The sequence below is a fragment of the Trichoderma virens genome (assembly GCF_000170995.1).
Source record: "Trichoderma virens Gv29-8 chromosome Unknown TRIVIscaffold_6, whole genome shotgun sequence".
Classification (NCBI taxonomy): Eukaryota; Fungi; Ascomycota; class Sordariomycetes; order Hypocreales; family Hypocreaceae; genus Trichoderma; species Trichoderma virens.
Genome location: NW_014013743.1, coordinates 1,006,313 through 1,023,350, shown reverse-complemented (window position 1 = coordinate 1,023,350; position 17,038 = coordinate 1,006,313). Strand labels below are relative to the sequence as shown.

Sequence of the window (17,038 nt, the reverse complement as noted above, 5' to 3'; positions counted from 1 at the left end):
GCGTTAATAAAACATGGAAGCAATTTAGCTGATAAGATTTAAGTGTTCATAAGAGGTATCCGTTGAGGTGGTACGATCCAGAACTCTATTTGCTCTTGTTCTTTTATATATTGGCAGCACGCCCCCCAGATGCAGATTCAATATGTTTCATCCTTCATCAAATCCAATTATCTGAATGAGCGGTTCCTCTCGTACTAAGATCAATTACCCTTTCCTATCAAAACGTAGTCCAACCTCTAACGTGGAAATCATGTATTACCAATATTTTCAACTCATAGCCCCCCGTATCGAGAGATACACAAAAGTGGGAGGCACGCCTGGAGCCTTGCTTTTCAGCGAGGTGGGAAACGATATCGTTCGCCTTGTCGCCATCCCTATTAAACCGCAAAGTTTCTCATCGAGTTCCGATGTTGTCGCATCTACGGCCCCATCACCACAGGCTCAGAACAAATGCCTGTCTATCGAAGCCACCGCAGGTGACTCGCCCCAGGAGATGCAAGGGATCGAGCATCGAAAGCGCAAAGCTGACGGTGAAGTGCATGTCGACACCCCTCCTCGCCAGAAGCTGGTAAAAACGGAGAGCGACAACGCAAATGACGACCCCATAGTCAGTTCTGCCACATTTTCAAATCTTCCCACGGAGCTACATCGACAAATCTTTGATTGCATGGAATATCTGGACGATATTGTTTGCCTCGGTCTAACGAGCCGGTACTTTTGGGACGTTGCGCGGGACTACCTCCACACGTGTTATGCTTCGTGATTGGGACAGTGGGCTGGGGTGCAGATCGTCTTTGTAGGAGAAGACGTTAGACCAAAGGACTATCCTCCAGCGCTGTTCTCGGCAGAGGAGGTGGATCAACTGCCAGAGGAAATCGAGATACCATTAAACTACGATTATCCCACTCGCATGTTGCCTCGTCCTGTTGAGATGACGCTGTTTCAGTTTACCATTCCTTTGTTCGCTGATAAGCAAAAGTGTGTTAAGTTGTCGGAAGAGGCGATGGGCGTGTATGTGTGTTGCAGAGATCGGAACCGAGCCAGGTATGATCCTGCATTGAATGCAACATTCCGGGAGCTCATTGCCGAGGATGCAACTTACTTCCCCAGAGACCAACCGTGGATTCTTCGGAACTTGACGGCAAAGGAATTTGTCCGCTCGGAAGCCATTGCCCTGAGGCCGGAATTTATCCACGGACCCTTTATTGATGGCTTTGGCTTTGGCGAAGTTATCATATCGCGCATCTGCTGGTCAACGGTTCCCTGCCCTAGCATGGACTGCGCCGTGCCTATCCACAGGGGAGTGTGGGCAGGGCACGGGTTTGATATTACAACTTTGGCAAAACACAGGGCTGGAACCACGGAGGCAGAGTGGAGAGATGTGAGCGAGGAAGTGGCAAGTGAGATTGCAATAATATGTGAGGCGAAATACGGTCCCGATTGGCGAGAGATTATCTGCAAACAACACGGGTCTTGAGCCGAGTTGGAGTCTACCTCTCTTGGCGTCTTTAATTCGTTGCTGGAGAAGAGCAGCAGCTCTGATCTTGAGCAGGCTCTTGGATATTCCTTCAGGTCAAGGGGTAACACTGCATGAAGTAGAGAGGTAGATGTCAATAGAACAATGGACAATGTTATTCAACTACCTACAGTAATCATGTGGAGTTTTATGTGTGTAATGCTGTAAGCAAAAGTCGTACGCTTCGAGGTCGTACTGTAGTCTTGTCGTAATGTAGTCTTGTCGTACAAGCACAGTAGTAGTATTAGACTCGATGCCTGGCCGATACAGTAGATCTCTCTACGTCAGTTGCCGGATGGATGCCGGATGGAGACATGCGACATGCATCGGTCCTATGAGAAAGCCGCGCTGGGGAGCGAACAGTTCCTCTCCTTGTCACCGTTGCCAAAAGCAGAGCGATGCAGAACTCGCCTGTTTTAGCTCGATGGAGCGTTGGCTTACTTGGAGTGCAAACTAGCCGCCTATGTAGTAGTTCTCCATTAGATGCTGAGTTGGAGAATGATCCCTGTTTGCAGCAGCGCTATGCTAGTGAGACTAACGTAGCTTTGTTGATGAAGAACAGCGGTGTGCTGAAGCATGAAAAAATCTCCTCACTGAGCTCTCTGGTGGCAAGATTCATTTTTCTTGGTCATTGTCGATTTGTGAGTTGTAACATCATGCTAGTACCACCATCGGCTCTGGGCATTGAGTTGCCTAATGCTGAGCTGATGAAAGAATCATGCTGTCCAGGGAGATGACTGATGAAGGTCTTCTGGTTGTTGAGTAGGCGGCCTTGTAATGTCTTGACTTCTCACAGAACGTTACTCCGCACACAGAGAGCTATCGTATCATGCACAGTGTTGCTACTCCAATGGGATCTTTACCTAACCCATGTACCATGTACGAGTAGCGTTGCCCAAGGTTTTAACCTGATGAGGCCGTCTCCAAGTGGAACGACATCTTGTACAACTCACCAACTCACCAACGACAGAACTACTACTCCGTAGGTATCTGGCGAATGAAGGAAGGCTTCACTTTGCATTTAGCAAAAAAGTAATAATAGCCCTCGACCACACCATCAACCAGAGAAGAGCCAAGAATATTCTCTGATTTGCTGCACAGCATCTATTGGTTAATTTGGTGGCTGGCGTCTAAAATCTTTTGACTTTGTACCCTGCAAAGCCAGACGTCAAATCAGCAGTGGCTGGAGCTTCTTCCGCCCACCAGCTCGCGCCACAGGAGGTGGCAAGGATCCACCCCGGTTCTCCCGCGTGGGGTGGATCTTCCTTGCCGGTGGCATCCCTTTTTGGAGAGGGTGACAAGTGAGTGGCGGGAGGTTATTTTTACCAGCGCAGCAGCACAGTGATTTCCAGCCATTCAAAAGAGGGACAATGACGCTGATCTCATACTGTAGAGAGAGGGCAAGGCGTGCTTTAAAATTGTTGGGGGGGGGGGGGGGGGTTGTTTTTGGGTTATTGACAGATGAGATGAAGCAGGAATTGGAAGGCTGCAATGCAATAGGGCAGAGAGACGGAAATCAGGGGACACCGGCTAACGGCTAGAGGCGCGCTCCGTAGATGAAATGATGGGCACTTGCAGACGCCACAAAATCAAAATCAAAACAAAAAAAGAAACGATTCAGCAAAAAGGAACTGGAAATTCCCCGAAAAAACCACATCACTGACGTCTGTATATGTATACTGCAGAGTAACTGTAACCTCACGTTAGTTTTGCTGCATGACGCCAAAGATTACAGGCAGTGACCGCTTGATGTGATTTGCATGGACGAGCCCCGGCAGGGTGAAATCGTCGCGAGGGGCCACTCACACCTCCAGGGCTCAATATAATCCAGCACAAGCGCTGCACCTAGCAGGTAGCCCAGGGGTTATCCACCCACCCGTGGCACGCCTCGCAAGTCCAAGATACCTGGAGCTGCACACGGACGACGGCACAAAGGCAAGTAGCCGGTACGAGAGACGGCCGTGTCAAGGCGGACATTTAGCACCCAATAATACAGTTGACCTGACCTGATGCAACCCCATAATGCATTTGCACGCCCAAAAGTCGAAAACTCGTCGATGAGCCCGCCGGTGCAATTTCTCTGCCACGCCAATTGAATTGAGCTGCCAACTTCATCGACGGCGCTTCCGGGGGGTCTCATTTGGTGGGCAATAGTACTCCGTACTACTAGTCCGATATCTACAGACTACATGTACCTACTCAATGCACTACTGTACTGTCACAGCATCCATAATCCATAATAGCATCTGGGCACGACTCCATACACCTGCTCACCTACAGCACGCCGCTTCTTCCCCACAGCCTAGGCCTGTCCCGGGGAATCTTTCTGCCCTTGGCCTTGGGGATTTTTTTCTTCGTTTCTTTTTTCTTCTCTCTCCCTCTCAATTCTTGGTCTTGGTTCTAGGGACCCGGCAAAAGCCCAACGGCGCGGCGACCCCCGGTCTTCAGATAACCAACTCCTTTAACCCCTCGATGAAACACCAGAGCCTCTGCCGACTCCGCACACCGAACACCACTAACCACTGCAAGGCAGCTCTTTCTCATACAAAGTACGGAGCACTCGTACCAGCGCAGGGCCGCTTTTTAGGTACGTTGGTGCTATACGAGTATCCGATCTGCCTGCTCCCCAAGGTACCTGGTAGACCTGGTAGTGGTAGAGACTGGGTACTGGGTACGAGGTGCCGAGCACAGACTTGCTCCAGGAATCGAGTCGAACCACTTTTGCGCTACCCGTATCTCTGCCGTCTTGACGGCGGAAAGGAGGAAGGCGGTATCTGAAGCCCCCCCCGGATAATACCTAAGGTACTAGGTAGTACTAAGGGACAAGGCTTTGGAGCAGAGCAATCCGCCTCATTGCGAGTCTTTGCTATCCGCCAAGGGCGAGCTTAACAATCAGACTCCTTCTCGTCAACCACCTGGGCGGGCCCTGATGGCAATGGACGCCGGCGAGAAGCACGGCCACGAGCCGTCCACGCCCACCTTGGCCGCCGAAACTGCCCCGAAGCAGCCCGTCGAAGAAGCCGAAGTTGCTGAAGCTGTGACCCCCAAAACGACCCGCGATTCCATGGTGACCGTGAGACTCTCTGAGCCGCCGGCGCTGTCGCTGGACACCAGCAACCCCCGCGAAAGCAAACTGCCCGACTCGCCGACGCTGCCAACACCCAGCCAGCCAACCGAAGACGGCGGCCTCGATGCGACAAGCGCCTCTCGAAACTCGACTGCCACCTTGTCTGCCTCGGCAGAGGCCAACCGTAGCCTTCAGGACGAGCTTGGAGAATTTGACGATGCCGACAGCGATTGTTCGGATCCAGAGGAAGTCAACTGGGCGGAGCTGGAAAAGACGGAAGAAAAACAGACCAAAGACGAAGAGACTGATAACGTACGTGCGCAACCTTTTGTCACGACACACAAGCCATATCGTTTTGTTCCCTCTCAAGTCCCCGCTGACCCGCGATTACAGTCCACCGCTTTGCTTCTGGCCCGTTTAGAGCAGGAAAATGCCAAGCTGGCGACAAATCCAAAGACCGTCAAGGTCCAACTTGTTGAGAAGCCCCAGCCTAGCAGGCCGCGCCCGCCATCAATGGCTAAGCTCCGTAAGATGGTTCGCGGGCCTACACCCGCCGCGTTACGATACTCGATGCTGCCCCCGCCGCCGATGACGGATCTCGAATTCTACGCAGCCCTCGTCAAGGACTACCAACAGACTGCGGCCAGGCTCCCCACGCTGCTGTCCAACAAGATCCGCAAAGGGATTCCCCCACCGCTCCGAGGCGTTGTGTGGCAGAGCATGTCTGGTGCTCGCGACGCCAGCTTGGAGGAGCAGTACGAACGACTCAATGGCGAATCCAGCCCTTATGAGGGTCTCATAGGCAAGGATCTCGGCAGGAGTTTCCCTGGCGTCGAAATGTTTCGCGATCCCGACGGCGATGGACAGCGCATGCTTGGCCGGGTGCTCAAGACATTTAGTCTGTATGACACCAAGATTGGCTACTGCCAGGGCCTCGCCTTTCTCGTTGGCCCTCTGTTGATGCACATGCCCGACAAGCAGGCATTTTGTGTTCTGGTTCGGTAAGCGGCTTCCCTTTTCTTCTTCTTTTTTTTTCTCCGTCTCCCTACCTTGTCTCTGCATCCAGAGTCAAAGGTGACACAGCTACCCTTGGGCCGATGTGATACAAGTGAGTAGTACTAACCCGAGACTCTTCCTCTTTTTTTAGGCTCATGGAGCGCTATGATTTGAGAAGTTGCTTTCTGCCAGATCTTTCGGGACTTCATGTGCGAATATACCAGTTCCGAGAACTCCTGCGGGCCAATCTCCCTATGCTGTGGAGTCACTTGGAAGATCTGCAGGTAGAAACAGCATATGTTTCGCAGTGGTTCCTAAGTTTCTTCGCTACCACATGCCCCTTGCCGATGCTGTTCCGGATATACGATGTTGTTTTCGCCGAGGGCGCTTCTGAGACACTAATGCGCGTCGCACTATCACTGATGCGGAGGAATGAGACTAGATTGCTTTCCTGCACCGAGCTGGAAGACGTGATGCAGCTCCTTTTATCCAGGGGTCTGTGGGACTGCTATCATTACAACGCCGACGAATTTGTGCAAGATTTCGGAAGCCTCACAAGCACAGTCACCCGAGAGAAGCTTGCCCAGCTCGAGCAGGGATACCGCGAATCTCTAGTCGCGACCGCCAATACCGCTCGTACATCTGATATCGCAACAGCTGCAGCCCGATTCCTCGGTCGCATCTGGGCGTCGTCCGGTGCGTTCCCAAGAGGCTCAGGTTTAGTTCCAGGCCTGAGTGCGCCGTCAAGGCCGCTGAGCATGCTGCGTCGGAGCACCTCCAAACAGAGCCTTGCTTCGACTCTAAACTCAGTCGAGGCAAGCTCCATGAGCGTCATGAGTTCATCCTCGACGGATGCCACCACCGTGTCGCGGGATTCTTCAAACACCAACGAGGACGATTCCGGAAGCCGTGAATCGACCCCAGTAGGCCCCAAGGCCGCCCCTAGCACCAGTAAGAATACAGAAGATAGGTATCTGCATAGTCAGATCGAAGATCTCCTCACAGCCCTGAGCGAGCTGCAGCGTAATCATGCGCTGTTGTCGAGCGAGCTGAAGCGTGAGAGAGAGGAGAGAGACGAGGATCGCAAGGCTGTGCGATCCCTGTTGGATGGGCTCAGGAAGAGAGCGAGCCGCGGGGATGAAGCAGCAGCAAGCGAGAACGAGGATGGAGCCGACAGCCCAACAACTGAAGAAGCGACTGACAATGCTGAGGAAGGGGAGAAGGAAGATGAAGCAGAGAAGAAGTCTGATGACGGCTCGCCCGAGGCCAAGGATGCGCCATCCGCCGAGGACCTATCGGAGCTGCTTGATCGTGTGGAGAGCCGCTTTGGGAGTGAGGACGAAAACGACAACAGCAAAAAGAAGGATAAGCCTCCGTCGCCCCCACTCGGTCAGAGGTCGGAATTGCAAGTCGAATTGGATCAAGCCAAAGATCAGCTGGCCAGTGCCATGTCGCAGAACCAGGATTTCAGCCGACGGATCCATGATTTGGATCAGGAAATGTCATCTCTCAAGGAGCAGCTTCGGGAAAGCCATAGCCATGTCAGAACTCTCCACCAGGACAAGCAGCGGCTGGAAAAGCAAATCCAAGTTTTGAGGGCGAGGCCGATATCTGGGGATCCTGTCGGCGTCCGTGAGTCGGGAGTGGATTGGACTGGAAAGGCGAATGGTGGCAGCGGCGGTGGAGGCGGCGGCGGCGGCGGCGGCTTGAGGGAGTTTAAGCTCGGGCGTAGCAAGTCGGTAGCTGCTCAGGGCGCTACGTATAACAGACGAAAGTCGTCGCTGCTACAGAGTAACGATCTTGTCCCGCCGCCATCGTCGATGCCAGCGACCCCGATGGAGTCAAACGACAGCAGGTCATCGACAAATGACCTCGACACGCTGCTCCTGGATCTTGTGCAGGCCAAGACGGCGCAGGCCATTGCGAAGCAGGAGGCGGAGGAGGCGAAACAGAAGTTGGAGGCGTTGAAGAAGGCCTACGGGCTGCCAAACGACTCCCCCAACGCGCCTCTACCCGCAGGATCAGTCACTGTCAAAGTCGCGCAGCCTGCAGCCACGACGACATCTCCCGGCACCGGTGGCTTCTGGGGTTGGCGTAGGTGAGACGTGAGAAGCGGAGTGGGAGAGACACACACAGAGAGGATAGGAGGTTTAGATAAAGAGATGGGAGAATCGCACGCCACCGGGCAAGTTGGATTGGGAAATACACATATGCATCGCTGTCGCCGACCACTGGGGACCTTGGATTGCAATGCACGACTTGTGGAAATGAGCCCATGGCCTGCTGTTCATCGAGGTTGCATTTGCTCGGGAGGGGGCGCAGTACATACAAAGGGTTTCACTCTTGGGAGGAGTGGCCACGGTAGACGGAGGGTTGTTGTCTCTGGGATGGACAAAGCCCGGTTTTGTTTGTTTGTTTCTTTCTGTCTTTTCATCTATGCATTAGGGTCAGCTCATATTCTCAGAGCGAGGCGTGTTTTGCTCTTCTCTTTTTCGTTCTTTTTTTGTTTTGAACTTAGCACGGAGTTTTTGATGGCATGGAATGGGTCAGAGGATATTCATGCGAGCCGAAGCTTGCAAGGCAGTTTGAGCAGACAGACATGGCAGACGCAAATACTAGCACACGGGTTGAGATGCATCATGAGAAACGGGGGGGTTGTTGCGCATGTGAAGTCGTCGTACAGTGCCGTAGCTTGTTCTTTGTCTTTCTTTGTCTCTCTCCTCTGCCCACTTCTTATCTTCGCTTCTTTTATCTTCTGCCTGCTTCTACAAAGACTACGGGAAATGACTGTTACTATTACTGTGCCAGCGTGCTGCCGCAGCGGTGAATATGACCTCTCTCTACGTCTCCCTTGCATCGCAGCTGCAGGAGCTCATATCGCATCTACCTTAGCCTCGGCGTCACATCGCGACAGAATCTGACCAATAGACAATTGACCCCAATGGCGGCAATGGAGCACGTGCCCCAGCCAACGGCAGCTGATGCCGTCTTTTGCGCAAGCCTGGGCGGGAAACGAAGAGTTGCAGCTGAAAAGCCGAAATGACCATTTCTCGTGCCGCTGAAAATGTTTTTTGAATCCGATCAAGAGGAGCAATCATTGGGAAATTCCTTCTACGTGATGGGGAGGGAGAAGGGACTTGGTGGGACCAAGAGTTTGGCGGCAATGATGCCACCATTTCCGGACGCCCGCGAGGTGCTTGGGTTTTGTAACTTGTGGAAGATTTGGAAGCTGTGGAGGTTACCGAGCATGTTTTGGCCTCGACCTGTAACATTACCTAGTAGTTTGGGATGCTTGCCGATATGTGGCAGATTGCATGGAGCTAATGGGGGAAGAGGGTTTCGCATTACGGAGGGCATTCTAAACCAGCCTTGGTAGTAATCTCTCTAACGGCGGAGCGGCTATTGGTTTCTTGGGAGGGACAGGGCATGTGCTGTAGTATTTTTGGGCAACGTCTCATGCATGCATGCAGTAGAGTAGAGTAGAAGTAACTTGATGCCGCTCTGCTCCCTCCTCGGGGGCGGCTTTGCGCCTGGTTGGCTGCCGAGGGTCTCATTTTTTTTTTTTTTTTTTTTTTTGCTTATCTGTGACGGTCTCGCATCACGGTGTGGTTTGAGCACATCAGCGAGTGGTTCGGCTACTGCACTGCACTGTATAGTATCTGTCAGCCCCTCCTCCCGATAATGCTCGGGTCTGGTACTCTACCTGTAGTACCTGTAAGTGCTTATAGATAGAGTACTTGTACTCGTATATCAAGGTAACAAGGAGTACATATGGACCTCTAATTGAACAGCAAAACGTGGCCTCACGATTGCTGCGTGCGATTCATGGAGCTGGTGACGGCCCTGCGTCATTGGTGGGCAGGTGACGATGCTTGCTTGTAACTTTGTAACTACGTTGCAGCACCTGTCGCAGCTCTTTGCTCTTAGCGCCATCGTGTTGCATCATGCCCGCGGCCTTGTAGCTTTGCAAGCCCCAGCTTGTACCTGTTCCGCGCTGCTCCTCCACAAAGAGACCCCACCGGCGGAGCTAAGGTACTTGCTGCATACATCGGTAGTACAAAACAGGTACCCTCTCGCACCAGAGCAGGAGACCAGTTCCCCACCAGCACATGTTAATTTTGATTTTGATGTGATTCCTGGATTTTCCCCTAGCTTTTCTCATTTCTCAGAGTGGCAAGGTCATGTTTCTGGTGGAGGTACATACAGCAAGTACCTACCGAGGAGGAGAAGAAAAAAAAAAAGGGAGAAGAAGAGAAAAACGACCCAAAAAGTATATTTGACAGAAGCCACAGGATACGAAAGAGGAAAGAGACCCATCATCTTCTTCTAAAAAAAAAAAAAGGAAATAAATTAAAAGAATAAAAAAAAAAAAAAGGTAAAATAGCAAAGGCCAGTGCAGCAGAAAGAACTGGGCAGGCAGCAAGGGGAGGGGCGCACAAAATCGCAGCGTCACAACCACGTCGACACCTGCCGCTAACAAAGAACAAGCTTGCCCGCAGCTTCCACCAGACCATCACCTGAAAGCCCCGGCCCAGGCCCTTTCTTAAACTTCCCTCTTGCACACACAGCGTAAAAAAAAGCATCCCACCTGTCCGCCATACTTCCAGCGCCTTTTCCCCCTCCTCTGAGCTGCGAACTCTTCTCTCCTCCATCACCAAAAAAGGTACGCTGTAAGAACAACCGCCTCCTCCTGCCCTTGGCGCCAAAAGGAGACGCTCTGCTGCTTTTCGCCGTCTCTGGCCCTGCGCAGTTGTTATTTTCTTGCCCCTTTCTCCTCTTCGTGTCTCTGGTCTGATACTGAGACGACAGCTGTCTAGACCCTAGGAATCCAGAGCTTCCGAACCTCTCTTCGCCCGCCGCCCGCATCACAGGAGCTCGCCACAATAGTGCGACCGCCAGACCCCTCCAAAGAAAAAACTCTCTCCAAGCAAATCCCGACGACAAACCAAAAACCAAAGCAAGCATCATGGCCGATTCAGCTGGCGCGGTAAACGGCCACTCCAGTAAGGTATGTGGGCTCACTGCTACGCTTCTGCTTCCTTTCCCACTTGTCTACCGCTCGATCGATCCCGTACCTACATACAGGGAAACGGGGCCTGTCCAGTAATATCATGGATTACGGATGCTGACGCTTGGGTTGGGCAGTTTTGCATGTGACAGACAAGGCCTCAAGCCGCCACCTGCCCCTCCTGTATAGCTGACGATGAGCTCTAGAAGCCGCCAACGGCAGCACTGAAGAGCCCTTGACGGCCTACCATTCGCTCTTCTCCCAGCTTCTGTCCTGGAAGAACCCTCGTGAGTAACGCCCGCTGCCCGCTGCAAACGCATGCCCACTTTCTCGCTGCGATGCACACTTCTTTTGTGTGTGCGTATGTGAGATCGCCTTCACCTCTCGATGGGGGAATCATGGCAAGCATGGCACGGCCTCTCTTGCTGACTTTTGATTGTTCGCTGCAGGTAACTCGGCCATCGCCTATGTTTCCGTCATTTCTACCATTATCGCCGTTAGGTATCTCAACCTTTTTAGCTGGATTCTCTCCTTGTCCTGGATGATTTTGGCTACCACTGTTGCTGCCGAGGTTACAGGCAAGCTGGTCCTTAACAATGGCCTGGCCTCTCAGTTCCGCCCCCGCCAATACTACACACTTTCTCACGACACCTTCGAGAGGCTGGTTAGCGATGCCCACGGACTCATCAACTTCTTCTTGATTGAAACCCAGCGCATTATTTTCGTTGAGAATGTCAGCGTTTCGGCTGCTGTAAGTCGCACACGTGCCCTGTGCTTCGATTGACCGGGAACTAAATCTTTCAAACTCCAGACTTGCGTCGCTGCCTTCATCTCGGGCTTCCTGATCAAGGTGCTGCCCTACTGGGTCCTTGCCATCATCGGAACCTCCATTGCCTTCTTGGCCCCCCTGATCTACTCCAAGAACCAGGAGTTTATCGACGAGCAGCTCAAGACTGCTGCCGATGCCATCAATGCCCAGACTGCCCAGGTTCGAGATGCTGCTCAGAAGCAGGCCGACCATCTCGCTGCCGTCAGCAAGCAGTATGCTGGAGACTACACCGGAAAGGTCACTGAGATTCTGCGCAGCCACAACCTTGCTCCCGCCGCCGCCAAGAAGTCCCCTGTTGATTTCCCTTCCCCTCCTACTGAGGAACCCAAGGCTGCCGAGCCCCCTGTCTCTCAGGAGCCTATCCATGCCTAGATGCATTTGTTGACGCGCACGTGTGTTTACGGTTAAAGAAGCGATAAACGCAAAGCTGGGCTATCCAATAGTGCTTTTCACATTCTTTATACTGCAGATCATATCTCCCCCTGGGGTGATGGATATTTCCAAGATTGAAATCAGAACAGGCAGGACACATGATTTGGAGGGGCCGACGGTGTACCACCGATCAGAGCATCATGATATCCGCCCTATTAGCGCAAAGGGGACACATTAGGCGAAAGAAGGACGACCCTTTACGCTAAGAGAGGCACATTCACCAGGGAGGAGCGTGGAGGATAACGGCGTTTGCTACAAGGCCGGTAGGTTTGTTTTGGCAAACTTTTTTTTCTTGTCAGTTTGGGATGGTTTCATATTTCCTCTTTATTCTTTCCCTTGCCCTATGTTGAGAGTCTACTCCCCCTTTTCCATATGGACTTTGGTGGCTCTAAGCTGAGAGCTGTTTGTGGAATCCTGTCTTAGTTTTAGTAGCATGCAAATGGTTTTTTTGCAGGTTGGGTTTGCATATTATTCCCCTTTTAACCCTCTGCCTCTGTTTGAGAGTGCCTAAATTGCATGCTTGCTATGATTATATCCACGGCTTTTCCCAATGGTGCCATGGTTAAAGCCCACGTCACACAATGGCACGGCCCTGGTCTCTCTAGCACACCATGAACGGCCATCCCTTCCTTCCAGGCAGAACAATCGAGATCTCATATCTAATCTTTCCTTCGTTACATATGTTACATATGTGGCAATCGCATGTGATTATTGAGAGATGGCAAAAAGAGAATCGCACCGTGCTCTTGAAACAGGTAGGGGGACCCTACTTTGCTATATACGTATTGGCAATAAGTATAATATGAATATGTAAGTGAGTACAGTAGCCAGTATAAATCTATCCCTGATGCTGAAATTTTTGATTGCTAAACACGCAACTCCCGCCATTATTTCCATCAGCTTCCTCACTTTCTCCTCTTGCCACCACCGCCGCCGCCCTCGTCGTCTCCAGCACTCCTCTTGCGGCCATTCTTGCGCCAGTATTCTTTGCTCTCCCTCTTCTCCCTGGCTTCCCTCTTCTCGTCGCCCTCGGCCAGCTTCTTCTTGAAGGCGGCGCGGTTTTCGTCCTTTTTGGCGCGGCGCTTGGCGACCTGGTCGTTGTGGACGGTGAGAACCTTTTGCATAAAGGCGCGCGTCTTCTTCTCCTCGGCGCCGAGGACGACAGCGCGCTTCTGCATGTACGTCTTGTTCTTCTGGGGCTTCATGGCGACGATCTGGGAGCGGAAGGGCAGGCTGGCGGCGAGGGCGCGGGGGACCTGCAGGCCGTTGAAGTGGCGGGTCTGGCGCTCAATCTTGCGGTACTGCGAGTTCTTGAGCTGGGGCGTGGCGACGTTCTCGGCGCGGCGGACCTCGCCGGTGAGGCGCATGGGCTGCCAGCCGACGAGGTTGCAGACGGGATTGTAGAAGCGGTGCGGCTTGATGGGGTACCAGGCTCGCAGGAAGACGATGTCGCTGGCGAGGATCTTGTCCTCAAAGGTGGCGCGGAAGTGGCCTTCGGGCTTGGACAGGGCGCGCTTGATCTGGCCGCGGACGCCGGAGACGGTCTTGATGGAGGCGCCTTCGAACTTTGCGATTTCGAGAGCAGAGTTGAACATGCCCTTGATGAAGGCGGTGTTCTTGAAGATCTTGTAGGGGGTTCCTGTGAGCTTGAGCTTTTTGACGATCTCGGTGGACTCGTCGACGGAGAGGACGGTGCCAGTGGCAGCGATGCGGAAGCCCGGGGTTGCGTTCGAGAACGAGTTGAAGCAGACGAAGCCCGTGTTGGGCGCAATCAGGGGCGCATAGACGGTGCCGAAGCAGTGCATGTGCTCGGGCGTGTACTTGAGCATGCGGTTGCGCGTCCGCGAGTCAGAGATGCTGTAGATGGGAAGCGTTTGGAAACGCCGCCAGCCGAGCGAGAAGATGAGGGGGTCGTTGGTCTTTAGGATCTTCTTGTGCCAGCGGTGACGCTTGATGCGCACCTGGACGAAGCCCCAGCGATCCTCCGTGGCCGACAAGCCGCCGACAATGATGGGCAGCCGGGCGTCGAAGCGCGAGACAAACTCGGCGGGGACTCCCTCGAGCACCAGCTTGGCGTATTTGCCGGCGCGGTAGCCCTCGACAGCGACTCTCTGGCGTTCATCCAGGTTCTCAAACTCTTCCTTGTTGATGTCCAGCTGCTTCTTGATCATGGCCTTTTGCGCATCGTACCAGTCATCCTCGCCAAACTCTTGCTCGTCTTCGCCTCCTTCTCGTCGAGCTTTTGCCTTGTCGTTCATGAAGCCATCTCGGTCCTCCTCCTCGAATCTCGCCTTGAGCTCCTCTTTCCTCTTGGCATTCTTTTCACGCTCCGACTGGATCTCTTCCGCCGTCTGCTGCTGGGGTGCGGTTTGAGGATCGGCTTCTAGATCCTCAAATTCACCATCACCTTCGCTGTCCTCGTCACCCTCATCTCCATCTCCATCTTCGTCGTCATCAAAGCCACCGAATTCACCGTCCTCGTCCTCGTCGTCTCCACCTCCGTTTTTCCTTCCTGATGTAAACTTCTTCTTCAGGGCTTCTATGTTCTCCTGAGAAGCCCACTTGGCAGCCAAGTCCTCGTAGTCGTACTCCGGTATTGACCGGTCTTCTACCAGATCTTCGCTTTCATGTGATGTCTTTTTGAAAAACTCCTCGTCTTCCGAGTCTTGCTCAATGTCCTCCTCTTCTGATTCTTCTTCTTCGCCCTTCCATTTCTTGATAACCTCGCTGGCAGTCATGGAGCCATCGTAAAGATAGCGAGCCAAATCAGCAGTGTGGTATGTACGCTTCCGGGAGTGGAGTTTCATGGCTCTGTCGGCCATTCCTTCTTTCCACCTGAGGGCTGCAGTCTCCTCGTCAGAATCGTACTCTTCATCATCTTCCGCATCCTCATCCAGGTCTGTAATGGAGCCAAGGTCCGAGTCACTGTCCGCAAAGGCAACATCGTCATCCCCGTTGATCTCCTTGTCGGCATCTTTGCTGCGGAACATTTTACCCAACTTTCCTTCATTAAACTCCTCTTCCTCATCCGGATCTTCTTCGTCGCTTCCACTGATAAAGCCTTCATCATCCTCGTTCTCGCCGTCATCCTCTTCTTCTCGTTCGGCAATTCTTGCCTTGCGTGGCTCTTTTCTGCCAGTATCTTGTGCCTCGTCTAGTTCTTTGACTTCTTGGCCTCCCTTGAAAAGCTGTACTCCATCCTCTGTCTGACCAAGAAGCCTTCGCTCAGCTTGGAGTCCAATGATCATTTCTTCACCTTCGCCACGCTCAGTATTATCGGCATCCTTATCAAAAGTGAAACCCTTTTCTCTGGTGATCCAGATAGCATCACCATCGATTTTTAGACCGCTCCGATCAGACATGGGCGCGTAAAGCTTCTTTTCTTTTTCGTCCAGTCTCCTCCGCCCTGTCTTTCCTGTGATTTTCGCCAAGGCCTGCTCCATCGCTGGGGTAGGACAAGGGTCTGGCAATACTTCCATAGCCGACACTGTAAAGTCTCCCAGACCGGCAACATGCACTCGCTGGCCCTGAGTTGAAAAGTTTGTTCCTCGCAGATATCCCGATAGAACAATGGATCGATCGCATTTGGGGTCTTCTTCAATCTTGGTTGGGTGAGTAATGTCGCGGAAGCTGTCGATGATGCTGTAAGGGTGGGAGTTTCTCCATACGAGAGGTCGCGGGCTCTTCATGACAGATAGGAAGCGGGATAGGTTATGAATCTCACGATCGGGATATCTGCCGTTCATGACACCAGAGAGATAGAAGAGATGGGCACCCTGGTATAGCTCAGTCCACAACCTTCGCTTCAGGTGCTTCTTGGCATCCTTCAAAGCGGCAGGCTTACGAAACAGATCGAGATGGGTCAAGACACCGAACACGTTACCAGGCATACCCGTAGCAGCCAGGATATTGAGGAATTCCATAGTCTCCATTTCGAAGCCATAGTTGCCGTCAATCATGAGAAGGATGATGTCGGCCACCTTGGCGATGTCCACCATGGCCTCCAATTCGTTAGGGCATTCCACAAAAGTTAATCGCTGTTTCTTCGAGGTGACGACGGTGACGGGGCCTTGGGGATCTGAAATTGTCTCTTTGGCATATCGTCGAATTAGCGACTTCATCAGGGTTGTCTTGCCGACGCCGGGGGGGCCAACAATGGCGACGAGACGCGGCGGCGCCTCGTCCGGAAGCCTGTCGACAAGGGGAACATGGAGGCGCTTTTCTTTGATCTTGAGGGGCGGTTAGCATATGGATGAATATGGAATTACCCAAGAAGTGAGATTGTGGAATCATCAACCATTAGAAAGAGATACTGGGACAAAGACATACATCAGAGGATCTGGCAGCCTGTTTCTGAAGCTTGCCGGGCTTGGAGAAGGCAAACGCCTTGGGATTGCGATCTGCGACAAGTCAACATCAGGTCTGTGTGGCAATTGCTAGGAACTCCCAGTCTCCGATTGCAAATATCACTTACCCCCGGTGTGCTTCTTCTTCTCCTTGCTCTTGCGATGCGGCTTATGCGCTTGGTCCTCCATGATGGCTTGTCGTGGCAGTCTGCGCTCGCCGCTCAGTGCCAGAATTTGAGAGTGAACTGGGAAATTTTTCTAACTGATAGCGATAAGGCTGCTGGATATCGATAAGATGCGATAAGTAGCCCCGCTAATGTTAGCGCAGAACGAACTGCTTGAAGCACTCCACATGTCACTAAAAGCTGCGGAGCATTACTTGTCGATGATCAAAATTGACATCGAAGAGCTCTGTTGGGTGGATGTGAATGAGTTTGGAAAAGTTGCCTGGATGAGAAATTTCTGAGGCTTTTTGTTTGTCAATGTATTCTTTTTTCTGCCACTAATTGGCCCCTTTCAGCTGGTTTCAAGTTGGTAATGTCCATTTGCGCAAGACGAAATGATGAGGATGCAGACATTTTGTCCAAGTGCTCATTGCTCGATGACATGGAACACTGCCAGCAGCTGGGACAATCTGTATGGCACCCATACACCCAACCCAATACGAGGTAACAGCGTTTGGCCACGGCCACTGAAGCAATGGAACGAAACACCAAGTCGGTGTTCTTACTGTCACTTTTTTGGGAGCAGACACCGCGATATTGCACTTGCAATAAGACGGCCGATGTTTGGCGGGTCTCTCTCGATAACAGATTCACACTCGTGGATCTTGTTTGGTTGTCCA

At 52.5% G+C, this 17,038-nt stretch overlaps 4 protein-coding genes across 4 annotated transcripts; 3 read left to right on the top strand and 1 right to left on the bottom strand.

Moving 5' to 3' along the window:
• Window positions 1–250: 250 nt before the first annotated feature.
• On the top strand, window positions 251–1,477 carry TRIVIDRAFT_60714 (uncharacterized protein; the record flags this gene model as incomplete). Its single annotated transcript, XM_014101172.1, has 2 exons — window positions 251–607; window positions 773–1,477. The coding sequence occupies 2 exons, from the start codon at window positions 251–253 to the stop codon at window positions 1,475–1,477; spliced, it is 1,062 nt and encodes a 353-aa protein (XP_013956647.1).
• Window positions 1,478–4,556: 3,079 nt separating this feature from the next.
• Window positions 4,557–7,564, top strand: TRIVIDRAFT_122965 (uncharacterized protein; the record flags this gene model as incomplete). Its single annotated transcript, XM_014101171.1, has 3 exons — window positions 4,557–4,895; window positions 4,977–5,584; window positions 5,731–7,564. Coding segments are annotated over 3 exons (2,781 nt in total), but the record flags the coding sequence as incomplete, so codon positions are not given.
• Window positions 7,565–10,795: 3,231 nt separating this feature from the next.
• On the top strand, window positions 10,796–11,788 carry TRIVIDRAFT_150174 (uncharacterized protein; the record flags this gene model as incomplete). The annotated part of the gene is made up of 3 exons (XM_014101170.1): window positions 10,796–10,874; window positions 11,037–11,338; window positions 11,399–11,788. Coding segments are annotated over 3 exons (771 nt in total), but the record flags the coding sequence as incomplete, so codon positions are not given.
• A 965-nt stretch (window positions 11,789–12,753) lies between these two features.
• TRIVIDRAFT_54150 (uncharacterized protein) lies at window positions 12,754–16,383 on the bottom strand (the record flags this gene model as incomplete). Its single annotated transcript, XM_014101169.1, has 3 exons — window positions 12,754–16,077; window positions 16,178–16,248; window positions 16,323–16,383. The coding sequence occupies 3 exons, from the start codon at window positions 16,381–16,383 to the stop codon at window positions 12,754–12,756; spliced, it is 3,456 nt and encodes a 1,151-aa protein (XP_013956644.1).
• Window positions 16,384–17,038: the final 655 nt, after the last annotated feature.